The sequence below is a fragment of the Camelus dromedarius genome, chromosome 26 (genome assembly GCF_036321535.1).
Source record: "Camelus dromedarius isolate mCamDro1 chromosome 26, mCamDro1.pat, whole genome shotgun sequence".
Taxonomy (NCBI): Eukaryota; Metazoa; Chordata; class Mammalia; order Artiodactyla; family Camelidae; genus Camelus; species Camelus dromedarius.
Genome location: NC_087461.1, coordinates 23,822,068 through 23,837,889, shown reverse-complemented (window position 1 = coordinate 23,837,889; position 15,822 = coordinate 23,822,068). Strand labels below are relative to the sequence as shown.

General features: G+C 41.3%; 1 protein-coding gene across 5 annotated transcripts in view; it reads left to right on the top strand.

The window, feature by feature from the left end:
* The window catches only part of ODAD2 (outer dynein arm docking complex subunit 2), a 147,007-nt gene that overhangs the window by 39,885 nt on the left and 91,300 nt on the right, over positions 1-15,822 (top strand). For all 5 annotated transcript variants that reach the window (XM_031444555.2, XM_064479542.1, XM_031444554.2 and 2 more), the window contains 4 exons: positions 6,128-6,274; positions 6,679-6,888; positions 10,751-10,993; positions 11,722-11,832. In XM_031444555.2, coding sequence (XP_031300415.2) covers positions 6,128-6,274; positions 6,679-6,888; positions 10,751-10,993; positions 11,722-11,832 — 711 coding nt within the window. The remainder of the gene's footprint in view (positions 1-6,127; positions 6,275-6,678; positions 6,889-10,750; positions 10,994-11,721; positions 11,833-15,822) is intronic.

Here is a 15,822-nt window from a genome sequence, read left to right as displayed (position 1 = left end):
TTTGTATATCAATTATACCTCAGTAAAGCTGTGTTAAAAAAAGAGAATATATGCACAGTAAAGTTTGAGAGGCACTGCATTAATTTTTATTTTTATTTTAAAGGGAAATTATGAAAAGTGATCAACCAAGCTTGGTTTATGTATAAAAATTTTGTGATACTGCTGACAGGAAGCAAACACCAATTTACACTGTATCAATAATATACCAGAGGTTCTCACCTGTGGGTACAGTGTTAAATCAGTGCAGCTCCTCAAAACAAAACAAAACAAAACAAAGACTGATGCTCACATACCATTCATGGAAGTTTGAACTGAATTAGTTTGGAATGGGTTCTGGGCATTGATAATCTTTAAAATCTCCCTAGGGTATTAAAACTGCTCACCTAGGATTGAGATTCACTGTTATAAACTCTCACCAATCTTCAGCCTTTTAAAAAATTTTATAGGGGAAAATATATCTTGTATGAATTTGCATATTCCTGATTGCTAGTGAGGTTTGTAAATGTTTTCATATGTCAAGTAGCCATTGTATTGTGTACTTTGTCTATTTTCCTGTATGGCTTTTTGTCTTTTGATTCTTGATGCATGTTAATCTTTTGTTATAATTATTTGCAAATAGTTTCTCTCAGTTTGTCAGATCTCAGAATCAGGTGACTGGCTCATCCGCTCTTTCCTCCAATGATCTGAGAGGCTACTTTTGTCAAGTACTGTAATTTCACTTGTAAGAGTTTATTTCCAGATCTCTTTATGTTACACTGATTTATTTGGATGTTCCCATGCCAGTTCCATGCCTTTTTAATGACTGTAGCTTTGGTATATTTTAATATTTGATTGGCTAGAGAGTTTTATTAAAATATTTTAAATTTAAATGCATATTTTCCATTTCAGATCATCTTGAGAATGAGTTGAGACTCAAGTTAAAAAAAAAAAACAACTCAAAAATGCTGTGGGGATTTCGGTTGGCTTACATTAATTTATAAATTATTTTTGGATAAACTTCAATTTTAATAACATTGAATTATCCTATTTAGAAACATGGTACGACCATTCACTTATTTCATCTCTTTTATACTTCAGTAAAACTGAATAGCTTTGCCCCGTATATTTACAACACGTTTCTTGTGAGATTCACTCATAGATATTTTTGCTATTATTATTTTGCCAGTACGGGCATGGGAACTTCTTTTCAAAGTACACATTTTGATTTGTTATTCTTAGCATATGGGACTTACTCATTTTTGAATATTGCTCTTGTATTCAACCACTTTACTAAACTATTTTTATTAATAATCATAATTATTCAGTTCATTCTTCTGAGTCTTTTTAGGAAGACTGCTACATTTCCTACAAATTTTTCCTTATTGCAATAGCATTCCAGTAAGTCATCAATTTATGTAAATGTTCCATGGCGATTTAAAAAGAATGTGAGGGAATCCTTGCCTTGTTCCTTACCCATTCCTCATTTAAAAAAAAAAAAAAGTTCTTAGCAAGCCTGCAGTCCAACAATCTGAGTCTAATTTCTTTTTTCTTCTGGAACACGATTTTCTCTTTTTCCTTGGAGCCCTTTCGCGTCTCATCTCTTGAGCCCTAGGTGTACAAGTGCTGAATCATCAGCATGAAATCAGTTTGCAAATAAACAGAAGGCAAAGCAATGTGTTTTACTACCTTGACTGAACGTGATTCTGTGCCACTCACTTGGGGCGCTGGCTTTTTACCGTTCCTGCTCCTGGGAGATGAACAGGATCTCTGAGCCAAACTCTGCGCTGGGGCGCCAGCCCCTCTGTCATCATTAATAAACAGTCGTTGGCAGGGTTCATGGCTCTATGAGTGGCATGTTTGGAGGAAAGAATGCTGAGACCATTGAAAGCCAGCTGGATGGCTGGTGGTGTCACCTCACTGGGTCTAACCCACTGCCTCCTGATTGAAGACGGAGGGGAACAGGGAAAGGGAGGCCTCTGATCCCCATCACGCCACTGCCTGCTTTCCTGCCCCCTGCTGGCACACAGGACTCCGACAGGAGGTCCCGAAGGATGACCCTGTGAGCGTGTTTGCCATCAAAGTGCCATCGACTAGCTTCCTGCATCCTTTTCTGAACCAAGTCACTGGAAACCTTTGCAGCACACTCTGAGTCACCTCGACCTGCTAATCCATGTTATCCCCCCGCAGGTACCCAAGGGGTCTCCGCTTGTCCACGCTTGCACCCTCCAGCAGCAGAATGACCTTTAACAATGTCATGAGCTCACGGTAGCCCTCTCCCTCCTGGCAAAACCAACCACCCTTGAATATTTTCTATCAATCTTGAAATAAAGGTGCAAGTTCTCAGCCCAGCCTTTGGCTCAGCAGGGACTGTTGCCCACTTAGATTTTCAGCTCATCTGGGACCACACTGCCGCCTGCTCTCTGAGTCACGGCCATCTGGCCTTTCTTTAGGTCTTACCGCTGTCGCCGCGCCCCACTCCTCCGGTGCGCTGTCCCCGTCACTGGCGGGCCTTTCGTCACCTCCCTCGTCCTCCACCTGCTCTCAGCCGCGACCTCAGCCTGGGCATCGTTTCCTCACGGGAACCTTCCCTGATGCCCCCGCCCGTTAGAGTCCCCTGTTGTGGGCTTCCCTGGTCCCATGTCCCTCTTCCTTAAGGCACTTCTCAGACTTAAAGTTTCCATTGATTTGGATGAAATTTTTCTTCTCCACTGAACTGTGAGCTCCATAAAGGCAAAGCCCCTGCCTGTTTTCATTTATCAGGATGCCTCTAGTGCCTGGCATCGGGCTGGGCAAATAGTTAAGTAATTAGTAAGCAAATTCGTTGAATGAAAAAAATATAACAGTGGTTTCCGGCAGCTTGCGCTCTGTTTCACTCTTGCGTGCTTTCTTCGTTTCAACGTGGTCAACGTTTATTTCTTCCTTCTCAGCAGTACCGGGGGGGAGGGGGGCTATTACTCTATACACCAGGTGGGTAAGACTAATTCATTTCAGAGACTTTATTTAATGCCAGGGGAAACATTACTCTTAAAAATGTCCTCTATTCATCTTTCAAGAGGACATTTTGAGAAAACGGAGAGAAAGCAACATGAGTTCAATCTCACGTTTGGAGTCGGATGGCAACCGTGAACTGGGCCTCCTGGTCGTGGTAGGGAGCGTGAGCTCCCGAATGCCTTAGAGCCGGCAGAGCTGGAGATGCCTGAGGAGGATGAGGGAGGCGGGGTGAGGACAACCAGCGAAGGGACTGCGTTAATTTAAGATGTGGAAAAGCTGACTGGAAGCATTCTTTGAAAGCCTTCAGAAGCTAGGAACATAATATTTTACTCTGTTTTCTCCAGCTCTTAAAACCTCACAAATGCAAATGTGTGATAAAATGTGAAAAGAAGTACGGGCAACTCATTTCGTTCTCGGGGGAGATTTAATTGAAGAAGGAGCATATTTGCATATCTGCCCTGCTTCTCCTCAGTAAGATGTTTATGGTCAAAGTGGAACGAACATTTGAAAATCCTTTGACATAGCTGGTATTTAAAGAATAGCAAATTGGCTAACATTTGTGGCTCTGTACGTTGAATATTTTGGCTCCCGTCCGCTGGTATTCATTCTGAAAGATTTATAATCCTTTGGGGAGTGTGGTCAGTGACAAGAGGAGAAGTAAATCCTGAAATGTGGAAAAACTAACTTTCCCTAATATAAAACTGTTCTAAAAAAAAATCCTTCAAGCCTATGAATGTGTTTCCAGATTTTCAGAAAAGGCTGATGATTTACAGAAAAATATTTTTTTTTCTATAAGGATCTAACTTCTTAATGATAAATGTAAATTTTCCATCATTTGGCCTCAACACCAGCCTAGAGATAATTCAGAAAAATACACAATCTTACCTTTCGGGCATTTGCTGCAATTTCTTGACTGAAAAATGTATCTGATTGGTTACAGTGTAAGTAATGAAATAAAGCTCAAAAGATGGAAATAGTCTAACAGGAGAAAAATGAAAAGAACTTGAAATAGGAAGCAATGGTTGTGCTGAGTGTCTAAGTGGAAAATTGCTACCAAAGAAACGAGAATGCAAGAACAGCAGTCCAGAAGGTTTTCCACTGTGTACGACCGAGAATGTCAGGACAGAGCTCTCCTCCTCAAGGGAGCTGGACCTGGGGTTGGGAGGACTCTCGGCTCGACTGAGACATCACATGCTGTTTGACTTCTGGCCTTCTACTCACACATGAGTCTGAAGCCACTGCCTGAGAGCTCTCTTGACCTGAGGCTCTTGGTTTCCATTGTCAAATGTTTCATGTCGGAACCTAGCTCAGTTCCTTCGGGTACTCCAGGAGGAACTTTCTGCCTCCTTTTCACCATTTAAATTCAGAAAAGGAGCCTTGTTTAATGAATTCTCTTATTTTCTTTGCTTTTCTTTTTTCCATATTGTTTTCTTTAATTCATTAAGATGAGCATTTAGATTCTTCTTTTTGGTTTACAAAATATGTGCCTTTTTAAAAAGAGGAACAGAAAATGCTGGTGTGCGGGGGTCCTGTGCCCCCAAGCAAGGGAGTTTATGAAACGCTCAGTAATGAATAGAGGACTTACTGCTTCATGTGTTAAAACCAACTGTGGGGAAATTGGTGATGTTAGAATTTCTCTTGATATTGAGAAAAAGACACTAACAGCTATAGGAACAAAGCTTATTATTTTAAATGTAAGTAATAAAATTAAGGCTCTCGTCATTCTAAATAATCTTGAATACAGAGGACAGCCTGGATTACCCAGAGGGAAAATCAGAATGAAAAACAGAAGTGCCATTCATAACATTTTTAGAGATGTGGAGGGAATGATCTGGAAAGGAGTAAGAAGAAAGTCTGAAGTCTAAACATTTCCTTCTTCACTTTTTGACGCTCGCCCTTCGCTTATCCCACTTCAGTTTCTTATTTTAAACAGAACATACTGTGTTGAGTTCACAAGAGGATTGGCCAGTGTGCATGTGTGTGATATGAAGGAGGGGGTTGGGCCGCTTGAATATAATTTCCATTTTTGGGCTAAGTGTTTATCTACATACATGCACATATAATATGTAGCAATATAAAGTAATGATTAGCCAATGATCTTAAATATAATTTGAAAGTGTTTTTCCTTAAAAGAGCGAGAGAGAGAGAGAGAGAGATGTATTTGAGGCTATTGCTACTATGTTTTGAGGTAGAAATCCAAGGCTGTCTTTTATGAACACCTTTTACAAAAATAGTTTCCTCTTGGCTCCATTAGAAATACTGCTTTTGTGTCTTCTGAACTAATTCGGTGCTTACATGGGGACTCGTATGCCAATCACTGTCAGTAGCAGTAGAAGTAGTATGTACTATGCTCTGTTCTTCAAAGATTTTCAAAGCTCTAATGATCAGTGGACATTGCTTAAGAATTCCTGCAACAAATTCTGATTTAACTTCCTGGCAGGCCTGATTCACTAATCAATCATTTACATTTTTAAAATCTCTTGGATTTTTTACAAAAGCAGTTCCCCGCTTCTCTTCACACGTGGTGATTAGCTGATCTGCACACTGCTGGGCCCGCAGTCCGCTCACCACAGTGAAACCATGTTTTTTTCTCTCTCATCCACCCGTCGGGTCCGTCTCCAGGTCTTACTGGAATTGCTGCCTCTTTCCCAGCCTTGCAGCCCCTGCTCCACTTGCGCGCAGTCCCAATGTGCATCGCTGTCCTGCTCCGCACGTGGTTTCTCTGGCTCCAGGCTTTCTCTGGTCCAGACGGTTCTGTGTACATCTGCAGGAATAATTTTGACACAGTTTGCATTGCACAGTTCACAGTTCAAGGGCGGCCTATTACCTCCACGTAAAACTGACATTCCCCAGCCCACGTCTCAGGGCTTGCCCCCGGCTCTATTTAATACGCTAATACCACCTAGTGTTGTAGCTGTTTAAAGCAGACAGACCACCTTTGCACGGGGACTCTTAATTGGAATAATGTTTTATGACACCCTGTGCATTGGCTCCACATAATTCACTTAACAAATTATAACCCACTCGGAGAACTTGAAAAAACTGAATGTGCGGTGGATGGGGACCCACGCTTCCCAGTTCCTGGATTCATCACTATTTAGTCCGTTTCTATGGGAGTGTGATCTTACTTAACCTCTGTGGCCTTGTGTCTTTGCAGAGAGGAAATCAGACGGCTACAGTGATTGCACTGTGTTCGATGAAGGATTTCAAATTAGCGCAAGAGACCTGCCAGTTGGCGATCAGGAATGTTGGAGGCCTTGAAGTTTTAATAAATTTACTTGAAACGGATGAAGTCAAATGTCAGGTGAGTGGCTCGGTGATGATGGAAGGGGAGCCTCGTTGGTACCTGCACGTGCTTCTCTCCCCAGTGCTGGGTGTCTGCCCTTCCTGAAGCGTGTCATTTGTCTTTGTCTGCTGTTACACTAATTACCTGTCTCTTCTGCGATTAGCTGCTCTTGTCAGCTCTCTGCCGTTCCTCCTCCTCTTCTGGTTCTTTTCCATTGGCCTGAGCTTCTGAAATGATGAATGTCTGTTTACTTAATTGAAGGAAAATGTGGAGGGTATGTCTCACACCTGGGAATAGAAACTGTTCCCTTAAGAAACTTAATTGGGGGAGGATTTTAGGTAGACTTGGGATTTAGAAATATATACGTAGCTCTGGTTCTGCATTAAGCACTCATTCACCTATAACTTTCTCTTCTCGTTTAGATTGGTTCATTACAAATCCTGAAGGAAATCAGTCATAATCCTCAAATCAGACGTAATATTGTTGAACTTGGGGGTTTACCAGTTATGGTTAATATACTCGATTCTCCATTTAAGTGTCTGAAATGTCTGGCAGCTGAGACAATTGCGAATGTTGCCAAGTTTCGAAGAGCCCGGCGGGCGGTCAGACGCCACGGGGGCATCACCAAACTGGTGAGTAAGTACCGCCGACGTCGGCGGTGGGCCCAGAAGCCGCCGCCGAGACCCCAACTCCCCACTGTCCTTCCTGGCTCCTCCCGGACACTAAATGACAGCCACTGGGCGTGTTCTGGGAAATCTTCTTTTTGTATAACATGTCCTTGAAAATTATTTTTGTGTATTTACACTGGCAAGTGGCCAAAAAATGTGTTCAACCTCATTTTTCAATGAAATACAAATTTTTTAAAATAGAAGTTGATTTCGCCTATCTCCTGGGCAGGGGTACACTCATGTAGTGGGCAGCTTGGTGACAGGATGGTAACCCTCTGCAGTGGAACACCGTCTGGTAGCCCATGTCCTCTGCTGTGGGGACCTCACTATGAGGAAATGTCCCCCACGGGGACGGAGCTGCAGACTCTTACTCATCTCACTGTTACTTACAAGAGTGACAATTGAAAAAAGCGTATTTACAGTATGAGATTAGTAAGACAGTTTGCAGTATATATGCTTAAGAAGCACCTGTTGTCAGCTGTCAGTATTGTGTTTTAGAAGTTTATTAACAAGGAGTAATTGTGCATTTAATATTATATAAAATTGTTACAGGATTAAAAACTGATGGTACCCATTATCCCAACTTTTAAAGACGATACCCAACAGAGACAGCAAAATCACTTGAAATAAATACACAAAATTGTCCACCAAGGTTTTTCTCTGAAACGATTACCAAATTTCCTTCCTGTTTTCCTGCATTTACCAATTTGCTGTCTATTACTTTTATAATCTGAAAAAAATGATTCTTTCAATAACTATCACTGAAGGAGACAAGTTAGCATGTGCTCAACGCCCATGCCCCTGCAGGAAGCATCTTAAGTACGACCTGCAAGTGCGTTTTCACCCTCAATAGATCCTGTGTCACAGCTTTCATCATGCAGAATCGTCACCACTTCCGTACTTCATGTTCCTTAGGACAAGAGATGTGTCTTTTTCATCTTAGTGTGATAAGCACCTAGCCCAGTACCTTGCACACATAAAGGGTTCATAAATATCTATTGAACTAATACAGATTTATGTGAATGTGTATACAGTGAAACGTGTTCAGAAATTTCCTGGAAGAGATTCTGTGTATTTGTGCTGTTCACTTGGAATCTGTAGCACTAGACATTATAATGACTTGCCGCAAAAATAAGACGGACTCATGGCTGGACAGATGGATGCATAGGTAGCTGTGTGATGAAGCAGATATGGAAGAATGTTAGTTACAGAGTCTAGGTGGTGGATGTACATGGGTGTTGCTGCACAATTCTCTCACCCTTTGTGTATGTTTGAAAGTTTTCATAATAAAATGTTGGGGGGAAAAGGTCATTATTACTATGATTATCAGAATTCTGATTAAATAATAAAATCATACAGTAGGCTGATGGCCACTGAAACTGCTCCCATTAAATTTTATGAATGAACAATGTAATATAACACTAACATATGTTTTTATGGGCATCTTATGCGTCACGTTTGGGGGCCTGGAATTTGGACTGTTGTGCTAGCTTAATCAAAATAATGACAGAGGTTTTAATTTAATTTTAAATAACAGCTAAATTAGGAACAAGAAAGACCAGTGAGGGATAGACTAATAGTAAACTTGTAGTTGCTGAGTTGAGAAGGCACCTAGGAGGGGCCAGGATTGGGGGTCCATTTTTGGTTTGCTAGGTGTGGGGGAGGGAAGCAGGTGACATACAGGCAGGAGTCCCCTCTAAACCTGAACATGAGAGAGAGCATGCAAGGCAGAGATGAAGCAACAGGCTGGCTATGGCACCAGAGCAAGGGCACGGAGGGGAGGATCAGAGCAGGCAGGAGGGCCCTGGCCACTGTGGGGTCTGGGCACCTAAGTGGATGTCAGTCTCTGGAGAGGCACAGCTGATGGAAGACTGGGCAGAAGACACGAAGGTTTAGCACACAGGGAGAATGCATCCAGGAGGAAAATGTTGCCAGACCCGGAGCTGTTAGTCCTGGGGCCAGATTCCATGTGTTCTGTAGGTATAGTGCCCTTGACCCTTTCACTGGAAACCACTTCAAACACTTGTGGAAATGTGGGCCACCAGAACAAGGTGGTAGCAATATAAATATAAACATAAATGTAAACAGAAATGCAAATAAATGTATGTCCCTGACCACAGTGATGTCACAATCTCATGGGTGTGGGGATGTGAAGGCAGCGGGGATACAGGCGAGAATAAAAGCATAATGGTGCATATTAGGCATTTCATGGAAGTCAGTGCTGGGAACAGGGAAGAAATTAAGGAGGGGATGATCCATCGACTCTCCTTGGAGAGGGGGGATCACGAAACAAATGAACATAACAAAACAGAAACTCACAGAGAACAAATGAGTGGTTTCCATTGGACGGGGGCAAAATAGCAGCAGGGAATTAAGAGGCACAAACTATTATGTATAAAATAAATAAGCAACAAGGATCTATTGTACGGGATAGGGAAATACACCATTATTTTATAATGACTTTAAATGGAGTGTAATCTATAGAAATATTGAATCACTATGTTGTACAGCCAAAACTAATACAATACTGTAAGACAACTATGTTTCAATGAAAAACCTTTAAAAATAAAAATAAATAAATTTGGATAGAGAGAAAACTTTAAAAAATAAAATTAAAAAAAAAAAAGAGTCTGGGGAGAAGAGAGGTCACCCCTCCTGAGCCTTGACAAGTGAGCAGGTGTCTGTCAGGCAGACACACCAGAGAGAAGAATTTGAGGGAGAGGAAGGCGTACTGCAAAGGCCCCGAGCTGGGAGATAGCACTGAGAGCTTGGTTAGTGCACGTGGCTGAACGTGGCTGGACGCAGTGCCAGACGGGCTGAGCGGTGGGAGGTGAAGGCCGGGACCCTGAGGATCGCACAGGGCCTTTTCCAATGAGCTACGGAGTTTGGACTTTATACGGATAATGAGGGAATAACTGTAGTAGACAGGTACTTGTAGACTGCCCTGTGTTCAAACCCACTGTCTTAGAATTCCTTCTGTGCATTACCATCTTCTGTGCCCAGTGGGTACCCAAAAGCCATGCTAAGTTCTCTTCACGCCTGTCCGTTCTTGGGCCATGACTAATTAGACCCGGAGTGTCCACCTGATTCAAACCAGCATCCTCTCCCCCCTGGGAACTGGGAATCCGTGACACTATGTGGTCTGGGCTATTCCCTCTGAACCTGGGGATCGTGGTTGAGTGGTCATGACTGCAGGCCACAATTAAGTAGGAGAGAGAATGAGCAGACGTGCGTGGGATGAAGACAGCACTGGGAGGCCTCGCTTCGCCTTCTCTGAGGGGCGGCCTGACAGCCTGCTGCGTGCGTGTGAAGGGCCTCTCCCTTAAGGGCCTCCGGGACTTCCGTTACTGCAAAGAAATGAGAGGGTCCTGCCAGCTGTGCTGTTTGGTTTAGCTGGTTTCGGGAGCACAGGCGGAGGGCTCTGTCCTCCAAAGAGGCTCCTGGTTGAAGAGTGTGCCGGCCGTTCAGTTCTCGTGGAGCGCTCTGATGGCTTGAGGGAGCCTGCTCGTCTTAGCACCAAGGCTGAGGATGTGGTTTGCGAACCTCACTAACGTGAATGTGAAGAGCCGTATTAAGAAAACGCCATCTTGGGGGGATTAAATTTCTCATGGGAAGGAAAGGTTAATTCTCTCAAAGCTGAAGGAAACTGTTCTGAAGGTTCTGTTTGTTTCTTTGGCAGCTATGTAGTATGAAAGTTAATTTTTTGTTTTCTAAGGATTCTTACTTTTGATGGAGGTGAGCTTGGTCGCGACCCTGGGGCTATTGCACGATGAGCTCAGTTTTATTTACAGATTCCCACGTGTGTCGTGTTTATCCGTTCGCCTAGGTTGCTCTACTTGACCATGAGCAGAACGCGACAGAGCCCGCCTATTCAAGCCTGTATGAGACTGAAGACGTGGAGCTGGCTCGCTGTGGGGCACTGGCGCTGTGGAGCTGCAGTAAGAGTAACGGGAACAAAGAAGCCATTCGCAAGACGGGCGGCATCCATCTGCTGGCTCAGTTGCTGAAGACCTCTCATGAAAACATGCTAATCCCGGTGGTGGGGACGTTGCAAGAATGTGCCTCAGAGGTACCCAGGCCAGCTCTCCTTCCCTTGCTTTCTTCACCTTGACTTTCTTTAGCCAGAAAATAATTTTTAAAGTTATCATGACTGCTAAGGATTTTTTTTTTTTCCCAAGAAGTCACCATTCTATTAGAAAGAGAAGCTCAAACTAATAGAACATTAATTACATTGGTACCTGGATGATGTAGTTTTGAAAATGTTGACTAAGTTCTTTTACTGTTATGTCGGTGTGTTAAGCTTAGACCACAGTGTTTGTTTACTAATAATCAACTATACTTCAATAAAAAAATATAAAAATGAAACAAAACATAACAGTATATTGGCTCAGAGTTTTTCGGTATGCTTTTTTGACCTTTTTAGCATGGGCAGGGTCTGCAGTGATGCATTCAATCCTTAAACGGTTATTTGTCCCTTCTCTCTTTGTGTCTTAATTAGTCTCACCAGACAGTTATCAACTTATTTTTTCTTCTTAAAGAACCAATTTTCAGCTGTATCATCTGTACTGTCTATGTTCTTATTAATTCCTGCTCTTTTATCATTAAAAAAAGATCATTAGTTACATTGGTACCTGGAAAATGTTGACTAAATTCTCCTATTGTTATACCAGTATGTTAATTTCAGACCATGGTGTTTATTTACTAAGAAAGTTTCTTCAGCGCCGTTATTAATAAATATGAATTGATGCTTATATTCATGTGTTATACCCATGTAAATATTGAAGTTTATTTTCCTAGGAAAACTGCCGAGCTGCCATCAAAGCAGAAAGGATAATTGAGAACCTAGTAAAGAACCTAAATAGTGAAAATGAGCAATTGCAGGAGCACTGCGCCATGGCCATCTACCAGGTACGGTGACTCAGGATTGTGCTGGAGTTCTTCGTGGAGTTTCAGGTGGTGTTTCATGAGGTCTCATTCTCTGGGGACGGTACTTAGGAATCTGCGTTTTTAAACAACCCCTAGGGATTTTCATGCACACATAGGTTTGAAAGCCACTGCCCTTTGGTAATAATAGATGCCTGGAAACGTCAGAGAGAAACCTGCTTCAACGTGTTTGATTACTTACAGTTCTATAAAACATGTCCTGTCTGCTAAAATGATGTTTTTAGTGTAAAATAGCCAAATACGTACATGGTGCCTCTCTACTGCCTTTCATACATCCTGATCCAACACAGTGGTCTTGGGAAATATATCTCCTACCAAGACATGATGGATGAGTGAGTGTGTGTTCCTGCTTTACCTTTTATTAATTTGCTCATTTTAATCTTCACTAACTTTTTGTGGGTTGTAAGTTCCATAGTGTATCAGAAAACAGAGTAGAATCGTAAACCGGAAGAAAGGCCTGGGCAAATGTGCTGGCTGCTGTTGGCACCTGTTTCTGCCTAATCAGAGTAGATCTCCTAGAGGAATGCACTTTAGAATGTGCAAAGTGGGAGAGTGCACCAGAACGATGGAGTCAGAGAAGGGGTTCGTGTCGGTGGAGGGTTGTGTTAGTTTTCTGGGGCTGCCATAACCGTACGCACTGGGGAGCTTAAACAGCAGGAGTTTATTTCCTCACAGTCCTGGAAGCTGGAAGTCTGAGATCAGGTGTCAGCAGGGTTGGTTCCTTCTGAGGACTCTCTCTTTGGATTGCAGGCTGGCGTCTTCATGTCCACCTGTCATTCTCCCTCTGTTTTCATGTGGTCCTTCCCCTGTGTCCTAATATCCTCTTCTTGTAAGGACACCAATCATATTGGATTCAGCCTACCTCAGTGACCTTATTTAACCTTAACTACCTCTGTCACATTCTGAGGTACGGGGGTGAGGACTTCAACATCCGAGTTTTGAGGGGACACAACTCACTCATAATGAGGATATAAAGATATATATATATATATATACACACACACACACTACTTCCATAGTATAAGGTTATACAGTAATCTTAATGGTTACTCATATACACTCATATATAGTCATATGAGTAATCATTCAGGGTTGGCTAGAAATAGTGATTAATTTTTAAAAGTTGCAACTCAACCAGAACTGAAAGTCACTAATAGAAGATAAATTTAGCAGGTGCCTCCTGGTGTGTTACAATCAGGATTTGGTTTTTTTTTTCTGTTTTTTTTTTAACTGATGTAGAGTCAGTTACAATGTGTCAATTTCTGGTGTACAGCACAATTTCTCAGTCATGCATATGCATACGTATATTTGTTTTCATATTCTTTTTCATTAAAGTTATTACAAGATATTGAATATAGTTCCCTGTGCTATACAGAAGAAATTTTTTTTTAACTGATGTAGAGTCAGTTACAATGTGTCAATTTCTGGTGTACAGCACAATTTCTCAGTCATGCATATGCATACGTATATTTGTTTTCATATTCTTTTTCATTAAAGTTATTACAAGATATTGAATATAGTTCCCTGTGCTATACAGAAGAAATTTGGTTTTTTGAATCTATTTTTATACATAGTGGCTAACATTTGCAAATCTCAGACTCCCAAATTTATCCCTTTCCACTCCTTTCCCCCCGGTAACTGTAGATTGTTTACTATGTCTGCGAGTCTGTTTCTGCTTTGTAGATGAGTTCATTAGTGTCCTCTTGTTTTTTTTTTTTTTTAGATTCCACATATAAGTGGTATCATATGATATTTTTCTTTCTCTTTCTAGCTTACTTCACTTAGAATGATGATCTCTAGGTCCATCTATGTTACTGCAAATGGCATTATTTTATTCTTTTTTATGGCCAAGTAGTATTCCATTGCATAACTATACCACAGCTTCTTTATCCAGGCATCTGTTGATGGACATTTAGGTTGCTTCCAGGTCTTGGCTATTGTATGTAGTGCTGCTCTGAACATTGGGGTGCATATATCTTTTTGAATTAGAGTTCCCTCTGGATATATACCCAGAAGTGGGATTGCTGGATCACATGTTAAGTCTATTTTTAGTTTTTTGAGGAATCTTCACAGTGTTTCCCATAATGGCTGCACCAAACTACATTCCCACCAACAGTGTAGGAGGGTTCCCTTTTCTCCACACCCTCTCCAGCATTTATCATTTGTGGACTTTTTAATGATGGCCATTCTGACTGGTGTGAGGTGATACCACATTGTAGTTTTGATTTGAAATTTCTCTGATAATTAGTGATACTGAGCATTTTTTCAAGTGCCCATTGGCCATTTGTATGCCTTCATTGGAGAATTGTTTAAGTCTTCTGCCCATTTTTGGATTGGGTTGTTTGTTTTTTTGTTATTAAGTTGTATAAGCTGTTTATATATTCTGAAAATTAAGCCTTTGTCAGTCGCATCATTTGCTAATATTTTCTTCCATTCCGTAGGTTGTTGTTTTGTTTTGTTGATGGCTTCCTTTGCTGTGCAAAAGCTTATAAGTTTAATCAGGTCCCATTTGTTCATTTTTGCTTTTATTTCTATTTCCTGGGTAGACTGCCCTAGGAGAACATGCTAAGATTTATGTCAGAGAATGTTTTGCCTATGTTTTCTTCTAGGAGGTTTATAGTGTGTTGTCTTATATTTAAGTCTTAAAGCCATTTTGAGTTTATTTTTGTGTATGGTATGAGGGATTGTTCTAACTTCACTGATTTACATGCCATTGTCCAGTTTTCCCAACACCACTTGCTGAAGAGACCATCTTTTCTCCATTGTATGTTCTTGCCTCCTTTCTCAAAGATTAATTGACCATAGGTCTGTGGGTTCATTTCTGGGCTCTCTATTCTGTCCCATTGATTCATATGTCTGTTTTTGTACCAATACCATGCTGTTTTGATTTCTGTAGCTCTGTAATATTGTCTGAAGTCTGGGAGGATTATTCCTCCAGCTTCATTCTTTTTCTTCAGTATTACTTTAGCAGTTCTGGGTCTTCTGTGGTTCCATATAAATTTTAGGATTATTTGTTCTAGTTCTGTGAAAAATGTCATGGGTAATTGGATAGGGATCACATTAAATCTGTAGATTGCCTTGAGCAGTGTGGCCATTTCAACAGTATTGATTCTTCCAATCCAAGAGCATGGGATATCTTTCTATTTCTTCAAGTCATCTCTAATTTCCTTAATCAGTGTTTTGTAGTTCTCCATGTATAAGTCTTTCACCTCCTTGGTCAGATTTATTCCTAAGTATTTTATTGTTTTAGATGTGATTTTAAAAGGGACTGTTTCTTTTCCTGCTACTTCATTGTTAGTGTAAAGAAATGCAGTTGATTTCTGTATGTTAATCTTGTATCCTGCTACCTTGTTGAATTCTTTCATGATGAGGATTTTTGGTAGTGGCCCTCAGGGATGATGTGTGATAGGCATCACATGGCCTTAAAGACCAACTGTATGCTTAGGATAATAGCAAACCTATACCAAATTTATCATCTTTTGGCTCTACAAACTGGGAAGGATAATCAGTTGGGAACATCTATGTAGTACATATTTATTTCAAAGGATGACACAAACATATGGATAAACATGTTTGAATAAAACATCAGTTGCTGTTGGTATAACCCACTGCTCTGGGCATAGAAACTCTACTGGGGGAAATTCCTCACTTCTTAGATTTTGGGGTCATTGAAAATCTAACTGAATCCCTATCACTCACTCATCTACTATGTTTTCCCAAGACTCTTGGTTACATTACTGCTGAAACCCTCCATCCTTGCATGCGGTATTCTAGGTTTCTTACTGACCTCTGCCTCTGTCTTGGTAGACGCCTAGGCTACCCCTGGACTGGCTTGGGAGGATTGCTAAGTATGTAGAAACTGCTAGACATTGCCAAAACCACAGAAAGGAAGAGAGACGCTGTCAGATAGCTGCCAGCATAGACAAGAATTATGTTTTATTTAGAGGCTCCTTC